We start from the raw sequence: 10,087 nt of genomic DNA on the forward strand, positions 1-10,087 counted from the left end.
ATTTTCTATCAGGGATTTGAACTGGCAACCCTCCATTCACAAACCCTAAAGCCTCCACTGTTTTCTCCAGAATTTCCCTCTCTTGCGCTGTTTTTTCCCGCTCAGTGTACGGTCGAGTGTCACCAGATGTATTTTGTGGTAACATGGAGGTGTCACTCCCCTCTAATGCCCCCCCTCACCCGCCTGCCCGCCTGCCTCAGAGCTGCAGCCTGTCGAAGGATTTGGGCTGTGGCGTTGCGGTTGACGCTCATAATAAAATGACTGACAGCTCACAGCAGCAGTCGAGTAGCAGTAGCAAAATCTCTGTCAGCCGCGGCGCTCTGACTGACATCTCCAGGTTCACGAAACCTTCCGATCGCATCGAGAGTCTGACGGCTGAACAGCGGAAAAGAGCGGCGAACAGAAGTGTTTTTTGATTTGATAAGCGGGTACGAGTGTTTCTTCCCTTCTGCGATCTGACACGGCAACACAGCAACTGAAAACAAACTCCAGTAAGGATCCGTCAATAATATTGAAGCTTGAAAATCTATGATTGATGGGCGGGACGTTAGATATGTTTTGTGTTTAAAAGGGGAACATCGGACCCTCGTCTCATCTCAACCCCACTCCCCCTCTCTTGGTAAAAATAACATATGAAACAAACCTCCTTCTGTTTATTTTGTTCAAGTATTTTAAATCTATTCACTGCTATTTCGGTCGATATTGGTCACCCAGGCCCTGCAGCTATTTATAATCGATGGCACGAGGCCTGCTGCTCCTAAAAGCGTCTTACAAATGAAACCATAATAGAAGTCTCACTGTTTATCGTGCGATTGCTCAACTCACACAGCAATTTCGCTCGGTTTGGCAAAAAAATCAAGTCTTTTTTTTCCAAAAGAGCAGGATAAATGCATGAAGGAGGGAGTTTTACAGTGACTGCCACACCAGCTCTACCATTATCTTCGTCTGTTGGCAACAAAAATGATTTAATTTTTAATTGCACACAGACACTATCGGTCTGTCTCATTCGCTTTCCTGTGGTTCACATCTGATCAAGTTATGGCTTTCTAAACAGAGAAACGCATGTAAAAAACTGATTTCTTCCCCACAAAGGGTTAAAAAATCAGATCTTTCCTGCTGTTGTAAATCCAGCATGGGATGAACCGGTCAACCCCCGGCCCTGCTGTGTGTTTCTGGCTCTCTCCTGCCACCTGGTGGTGAACCAGCATCACTGCCATGTCCAAAGTGGAAAAACAGCAGCACAGTGAGCAGAGAGATGCTGTTTCTATAGGCATGAAGGAGGAAATATTAGGGAATATGTCTGCTTCGTGTTGACTCAACCCTTCAGACAAAGACGTGGAGAGGAGAGAGAAAAAGAGAAGACAGGGGATTCCATGCAGGGGGAATTCTGGGAAACCGAGCGATTCTAAATTAAATTTGAACATATTGTCCGCTGTCTATAGGGTAATCCTCTTTATGGTCGACCCGTCTCGGCGGGCCTCGTCCTTGGCCCGCTGCCCGCCGGACGGAGCATGTGACCGTGTGTCCGCCACATGTGACTCTGTGGCCAGCAGGGCCTCGACTTCTACATACATGTATTATGGAGAGAGAGAGAGAGAGAGAGAGAGAGAGAGGGAGGGAGAGAGAAAAAAAGAGAGAGAGAGAGAGATTGAACACATCTCATACTAACAGGGTTCGACCAATATGTGTTTTTGAATGCCACAATCAATATTTTTAGTCACACTTTATTTTGCTGATATTTTGTGCATCTTTAAATTTTACCATTTTCGTGCCCAAAACAGACAAGGAACCAGTGTTTCTCCAAGAATTAGGGTTTTTAAAGGCTGTTTTTAGATATTTTTGGACTGAAGCTGCCGATAGCTGTTATTTTGTAATATTCAGTCTTTAAATTTGACCCTTTTCATGCCCAAAAATTGCAAGGATTCAGTGTTTCCCACCTGAATTTTCTTCTCGTCAGGGTGGAAAAGCCTCTGAAACAGCTTTTAGAGCATCATGGGACACTAAAACTCTCCACTGAAACCCAGACTGATGAAATTCTTTTAGTGTCAGCAGCTCTTTAAGGCAGAGAGACCCACAACACCTATTCAACTGGAGGGAAACTATATATTAGGCATTTAAATGAAGAATTAACTCACAAATAAACAAGATTGAACAATTAAATGAAAGAAATAAAACATCGGAGGTGCACAACATGACTAACATAACATATACTACTTTATCCTCACAGTATACAGTATGAGTTTACCACAGTACCTTGTGACTGTTTATATTTTCAGCCCGTGTGGCCGCAGTGGGAGCTGAACCTCTCACTGTGGTCGTATTAAAGCCCAAAGTTCAACTCTCCCGTAAGATCCGATCGAGTCGGTCTTGTCGTCCTCTCGGAGCGCGAGCCTTCGCCCCGGACGCTCCGCTCCACATGTGACTGACTGTCCTCCGTCAGGGCAGATGGGCCGTAATCTGCAGATAATTGGAAAGCTAAATGACGATGATTAGAAAAGTAAAGTAATTAAGTCGGTCCTGCTGATTCGGTGTTTATTACGTCTGAACGGCCTGTCAGATACATTAAAGCAGACTGAACGTCACTTGGAACGCATAGAAAATAAACCAACTCTCTCTCTCTCTTTCTCTATGGCGCTCTCTCTTTTTCTCTCCCAGTTTTTTCCAAATCAATTCAAAGAAACACTGCATTGAAATGACTGTCAAAAATTACCAATACTGAATCCCTCCCAGCTACAGGGTGCTGCTGTCTGACCTCTGACCTCCTCGACTATCAATAGGCTTTACAGTTGCGTCACAAATCTCCTAGCAACCAGGTTTAGTGCCATTGGCTAAATGTCTAAATATATACAACCAGAGAGCTAGCTGGAAAAGCTTGTTGTGGCTGCAGGTCAGTTCAGTAAAAGTAAAAGTGAACAGTCTGATGAGGTTGATTTGTTTCTAAATTACAGGAAACTGCCTCCTCGACAGCTCATTTAACCTGAAAAGCTAGCTGTTTTTTTTAGGTTTAATGAAAGCTAGAGAAGAGTCAGCTCATTTAAAGAATCTGATGGTTTTTGGCTTTGTTAGCTAGCTAACTAGCCAGCAGGCTAATTTAGCTCAGTAATCAATGTTAGTGTTAACATGCTAGCTTCTAATAGACACATTTGCTACTATGCTAATCAGATGGTTAGCTGACCAGATACTGTGGTTAGCAAGCTAACAAGCTAACATATAAACACAAAATGGATCAGATGCAAAACATTCAGTTCCCAGTCCAGAACAGCACAGAAATAAACCAGGTCTATTAAATCCTGTTGAAGTTGTAGTTGTTTAAAAACTCAGTCAGCTGTTCAAGAGCTGAGGACCTCCAACATGGCCGCCAGAGGCTGCGTCATGTCACCTGAAAGCCTCTGTAGAGTGTCACAAAGACAAAATGAGTAATCCTCTCTCTCTCTCTCTCTCTCTCTGCCCCCTCCAGGCGGCCAGGCGGTGTCCCCGGACCCGTCGCCCTCCTCCTCCGGACCGCCCGGACCCCCGCTGGTCGCCAACGGCAGCAGCGACATCATGGTGAACTTTGACCCCGACCCGGCGGACCTGGCGCTGTCCAGCGTGCCGGGCCAGGAGGCCTTCGACCCGCGGCGGCACCGCTTCAGCGATGAGGAGCTCAAACCGCAGCCCATGATCAAGAAGGCCCGCAAGATGCTGGTCCCCAACGAGCAGAAGGTACTACATCTCCCACAATTCATTGCTTTTCTAAAGACCGATCTGGGACCAGTTTCACCACAAATATGAAAGGCTGTAATCTGTTTTTTCCAAAATACACAGTACACATGTAAAAGTCAACATTACTAACATCTTGACAGGCTCACAAAAACACAGAATAGATGTTTACATTTTGTTTATGATGACATCACACATTGTTTTGATGGGAATCTGAGAGCAGAGTAGAGACTTCCCTCAGCTCATATCTATAAATGATGAAGGAAAAACAGTTTCCAATCCTACTTGGTTTTATTTACAGTTTGTGTTTAAATATGAAACAATCAAGATTCATCTTTTATACTTGTTTATTAGCATTTTAATGGAAGGTCCAATGAGAAAGTCTGGGACTATTTGTCAAGCGTCTAAGAGAAAGGCTGCTGAAGGATTCACTTATAGAACAAAATTGATCATCTAGACATCAAATATTACTTTAGAAATGTGGATATTTGGAAAGCCACAGCAACATTGTTAGTTATAAACCTTTAAACTTAACATGACAAAGTCCACAGCTCTATGCCAGCTCCCGTGTCGATGTGCAAATAACCGAAATGAGTATTGATGCTTTTTCCTAAAACATTTTATATGCAGCTCAATAGAAGAAGCTTTGACGAACGGCTCATGCTTTTACAGTCCAGTTCAGTGCAGCCGACACACTCGTAATTTACGGAAAAGCAGAAGGTGTTCGACGTTTTTATAAATCAGGTATACGCACTTCTTGAAAAATGATCTCTAATCCAGGTTGGAGATAAAACTCGGGACGGCTTTAGCAGGTCTTCATGAATAATGAGCTGAAATAAAAACTTTTAGATTTTAGATCCAGCAGTTCTCCTCTGTGTTGCCTGATGAATACCAGCCTGGCATTGTAGAACGCAGGCAGGAAAGTGAAACGATATCCCAGGTTCATAATAAGAGGAAGAATCATATTTTTCATTTGTAACACACCTGTCTTTCAAAACAAATCTCAAAGCGCTGAAAATCTCAATAAAGATAATTAGTCCGCAGGTAAATTTAGTTCTTGTTTCTGTTAGTTTTGTCTTGGTGACGTTAAAGGGCAGTTATAAATCTCTCAGATATAAATCTCTACAAGGTTTGGATTTTTCCTCCTGTTTTGCTCTCTCAATCTTGCAGGCTTTGTGTGTTTTTAGGCTACAAAGCAAGTCTGCGGTTCTGTAAATTCACTCATCCCTACTTTCTCAGTAGAGACGGGAGAACAGGATTATGTAGCTGCGTGAAGAATAGAATTGATTGATTTATTCATAAAGAAAGGATAATACCAATTTCACTTAAATAATTTGGGGACACAACTCATCTTTGATTCCCATCCAGTGTTTATACGTTGTGTATGTTACTGAGTTCAGCATGTTTCCTACAGCATTTGTATAGATACACACAGACCAATCCAATTACTTGCTAGCACTGGTCCCAGTCTCTTTTTACGGCTGTTAGCATTACACAGCTGTTAACAGTGGTGACAGTCAATATATTCAATACCGATATATAGAGGCTTTTCACAAACATGGCTGATGTAATTCAGCAGGTTATAGATCGGTTCGCTCCATTGCCAGCAATGTTAAGAAGCCAACTCTCTGTCTGTGATCACTTACTTTGTGTTTCAGTATAATTTATAACACAATACAACTGTTGTCATTGGCAGATCTTTCTGTTTCTGCTGTCAGACGACTGCAACACTATAAAAAAGTGAATTGATCGAGGGTCACAAAATGCTAACAGCACAGAAATTACCGTTAGCCTCGGTTAGCCAGTTAGCTCTGTTTTCTAGTGGAGCAGAAACAGGAAGTTGTGTTACACGCTGTGTTGAAACACAAAGTAGATCACAGTTTTTTTAAGATCGTGGAGAACTGATCTATACAACGATGAAGCAGAAGTGCGTCAGCCATGTTTGTGTAAACTCTACTGGCATCATTTCCAAACCACTTTCTTTAACTGCACTCGATGTCGCAGTCAAGTAAATGATCACTTTAATGTTCTGTTGGTTCCGACAATATTCAGCTGCTGCCTCTCTTCTTTCCCTTCCTCCTCTCCTGCCATTCTCTCTTCTTCATCACAAAACTGACCCTTCTCATCCCGCTCTCTCCTCCTCCCTCCTCCCCCCTCCTTCCTCCCCACACACACACCCCCCCCCCCAACATGCCACACCGCCGCCCTGGATGACGGCCGACCCTCTCACCCACCCCTCTCACCGCAGGACGACAAGTACTGGAGCCGGCGCTACAAGAACAACGAGGCGGCGAAGCGCTCGCGGGACGCCCGGCGGCTCAAGGAGAACCAGATCTCGGTGCGCGCCGCCTTCCTGGAGCGGGAGAACGCCGCCCTTCGCCAGGAGGTGGCCGACATGAGGAAAGAGCTGGGCCGCTGCAGGAACATCCTCAACAAGTACGAGAGCCGGCACGGAGACTTGTGAAGAGGAGGAGGAAGAGGAAGAAGAAGAAGGAGGAGGAAGAGGAAGAGGCGGGAGGAAGGGGAGGGAAGGGAGGAGGAGATGAGGAAAGGGTACAGGGCAACCCAACAACAGCAGCACTTTAGTTGAAGTGGCGAGGGGAAGGCCAGCGTAGACCCGCAGTAAGCGCTGTGCGACACCAGGCGTAAACACCTCTATTCGTCAGATGAGTGTGTGTGTGTGTGTGTGTGTGTGTGTGTGTGTGCGAGCGCCGTGCCTCGGGGGGGCGACCGACGGGAAAGCTCAGCGACGCCATTTTTGTCTAAAAATTCGATTCTCTCTGTCCATGCTGCTCGGCTGAATCCGCACGACGTACTGTATCACCCCGAATCACCTCGGCAGCTCCTGTCGCCCCTCGGTGCTCGCTGCTTACGCCCGGTGTCGCACGGCGTTTTTGCGGGTAGTGCGTCCGGCCCGCGCTCCGGCCGCTTCAAACAGGGTGTTGACATTCACATTATGCCAGTGAAATCTCGCTTTTTTTTTTTTTTTTTTTTTTTTAAATAAAAAAAAAAAAAAGCTCAAGACAAGGAGACAAGCCAGGAGAGGACAGATGTGTAATTTTTTTCTATATAGGACAAAAAAAAAACATGTATATTTTTGAACTGGGCAGGAAGGCAAGACTAGGCCAGCGAGAGGAAGAGGAAGAGGAAGAGGAGGAGGAGGTGTAGGGTTTTCGTCCAGAACGCAAAGAGATTTTGACATAGGATTACTGTATATTTTTCTATTTGCAGAAGTAGTCAGGAGGAGGATTTTGGAGATAATCTTTTGTATATTTTATATATGGGCGGGCAGGCGGGAGGGGAGGGGGCGGGGCTGTTAGCTGGACAGTCAAGGGGCCACACGAAGCGCTATATTCCTCCCAGCTGTATCGCTAAAAAACAACAAATAATCTATTTTCAACTTTTCAACGGAGCCGGTTGGTGGCGGAGGCGGAGGCGGCGGCGGCGGCGTTAGCGTAACAGAGAATGTATCACGGTTGAATCAGGTATTTCACACGGTGCGAGACGAGGAGAGACATCTTAGTAACGATTGTTGCCGGGACGATGAGAGGAAGACGATGAAACAAAAAAAAAAAAAAAACTTTGTATAGTTTTAAGACTTTTGTGTTTCTTGGTTTCTTTGCAGGCTCGTTCAAGCACTTAATTTGTTATCTTCTCTTTGATTCCGTGTCTGATTTTGAAATATTTGTAGGGTTTTTCTTTTTTTTTTCTTTTTTTTTTTTTTTGGTGAAGGAGAAGGGCGAGAAAGAGAGAGAGAAAAAGAGAGAGAGAAAGAAATAAAAAAAGAGGAATTAACCATTTGAACAGCTGGATGTGAGCAGATGTGTGAGGACGAATATGGGGAGAATTTTGCTGGCGGGTTTGCATTTAGATGGGTAATTGTGCACTGCTCACACACACACACACACACACACACACACACACACACACACAAAGCCAAGTTGTTCACCATCACACGACAAATCTCTCTTTTTCTCTCTCCCACCCTTCAATCTATTAAGCAAATGCAAAACTGAAATGCAAACTGGTTTCGGGTTGATTTGCCCAAGCTGAGTTTGGCAGTGACTGAAAACCTTCAGCATGCACACACACACACACACACACACACACACACACCCAGAGTTTGATCCTTATTGTTGTTGTTGTTGTTGTTATTATTATGGACTTATATGGTGCTGATCTGATCCTTCACCTGACACACACACACACACACACACACACACACTCTCACTTGTATTCACGCAAACACAGAAGCATAAATGCGTGCAAAAACACTTCCATTTGTGCAGAAACACTTCCGTTCACACACACACACACACACACACACACACACACATGCCATCTCAAACACAGTACTGAACTGCCTATACCCTTTATTTGTCTTTTATTTGTTCTTTTTAGTTTCTTTTTTTGTTTTCTTCTTCTGTTGTTTATTGTATTGAGGAATCGTATATAGATTTACACACAGAACACACAGATGTCTTTACCTCTCCTTTAACTTTACCCAACGACAAACGACAAATGCACCCTACTGCTACTGTACCATACAACTGTACTATTGAATATTAAACTATTCTCTCACTAGATATATATGTGTATATGATATATGCTTGAATTATGTGAGTATAGCTGTAATATACATAATTTGAATATATCAATGTAGTATATATATATGATTATATATATATATATGTATATATATATATATATATATATATATATATTATTATTATTATAAAAGCGATTGGAATCATTTGTCAGTTTTTTCTCAGGTGTTTTTTTTTCTGAGATATTAAAAAAAACACGCAAAAAAATCGATGAATCGATCACGGAAGTTGTGGCTCTGTTGGTTTTGTTTTTGGGGTTTTATTATTTTTTATTTGATTTGATTTTTTCAGTTGCGAGGCGTTTCAGATCTGCCTGGTTTTGGGCAGATTGAGTCTGTTTGACGGAGTTGAACTCTCAGCCGGTTTGTTCCTGACTGACCTCGGGACGGCCCGCTCTCCTCACCGGTCCCATCAGAGCAAGCTGTCGTGTCTTTATTCAGACACAGCAACTAAATGTCTTTTTTTTTTTTAAATCTTCTTGTTACCTGCTATACAGTTACAATTGCTAGTATTATTATTGTTGTTGTTGTTAATACTCTTATATATTTCTTTTCAGTCGTTTCATGCAACAACTTGTTTTCTTGGGGGGGGGGGGGGGGGGGGGGGCTGTAATGCGATTCTCACTTATCCCCGCTTATTTCCAAGAACATCCTTTTACTCGATTTCCCATGAGCCTGTTCACTGTCGGCACCATCCACAGAGACTGTTCCCAGCCCCAGGTGTATTGTGGGGGCTGTAGTTTCATCCTTGATCTTTTTTCTCTTTTTTTTTTGTTTTTTTTTTGTGGTCCTTTTTTTGGAATACGATTTAACCTGATACACAGACACAAACTTTTGAACTTGAAAATCCCTGGAAGAAACTCCCAGCGCACGCTTCTCACACCTCCGTCTGCGGGTGGATCAAGGAAGCCATGTTTTTTTGATACCTGGGATTTGGGATTTCTTTGCAGACGTTTCAGAAACTTTTTGACAGTGCTATTTTTCTATGTAACTGTGTTAAGCGTGCTACAACTTTTTTTGGGCGGGCGTTTGTGGCCCGATCCACACGTGGTGGCAGTGATGGTTTGCTACTGTATGATAAACGGCATTGCGGGTATAATGATAATAATGATAACAATAATGATGAGAACAATAATGTACACAGCCTTGTTATTATCCCTCAAGTTTGTGGATTCTCAGCTAACTTCTCCTTGTTGTGACTGACTGTTATGAACTACAAGTCCCATGAGCGCAACACTACCCAACTCTTCACCAGTATTGTGTGCTATCCACAGGGAAGATGGCATATGTGGTCTGGCTTTCCCCCAAAACACCAATAAAGGCTTATCCTTACTCACCGATAGAGCTCTTCTGCTGTCTTGCTATGTATTCTCCCTTAAAGGAGAAGTTTGCCGATTTTGGACCTACATATAATTTGTCTCTTCCGTCCCTGGAGTACTTGGACCCACAGATATATAAATATTGTCTCCAGTCAGCTGTCAGTTGAAGCAGCGAGCTCTGCTGCCTCTTGCTGCAACGAGTCCAAACTGTTTGTCAAAATATCTCCAAAAAAGCCAGTCTGTGAAAACGATATGGAGAACGATCAATATATTTCTCTCCACTGGCCGGAAAGCAGCGGCACCGCCCCGTTTCCACTCAGCGGATCGTCTTCTACCGAACTCTACTGTTTACAATCTGACCTGACCGTCCAGAACTAGATCACTCCGCCAGTAACGACCTTTCACCCCACAGCGGTCTGTGCTGCGGCAGAGAGAAATAGTTCAGCAAGAGGCAGCGGAGCTC

The 10,087-nt window shown here is 43.7% G+C and overlaps 1 protein-coding gene across 1 annotated transcript in view; it reads left to right on the plus strand.

Annotated features, from left to right (window-relative positions):
- The window catches only part of dbpa (D site albumin promoter binding protein a), a 27,932-nt gene extending 18,287 nt beyond the window's left edge, over positions 1-9,645 (plus strand). The window contains exons 4-5 of the mRNA XM_078290248.1: positions 3,458-3,702; positions 5,948-9,645. Coding sequence (XP_078146374.1) covers positions 3,458-3,702; positions 5,948-6,163 — 461 coding nt within the window. The 3' untranslated portion in view covers positions 6,164-9,645. The remainder of the gene's footprint in view (positions 1-3,457; positions 3,703-5,947) is intronic.
- The last annotated feature ends 442 nt before the right edge of the window (positions 9,646-10,087 follow it).

The sequence above is a fragment of the Centroberyx gerrardi genome, chromosome 19, assembly GCF_048128805.1.
Source record: "Centroberyx gerrardi isolate f3 chromosome 19, fCenGer3.hap1.cur.20231027, whole genome shotgun sequence".
Classification (NCBI taxonomy): domain Eukaryota; kingdom Metazoa; phylum Chordata; class Actinopteri; order Beryciformes; family Berycidae; genus Centroberyx; species Centroberyx gerrardi.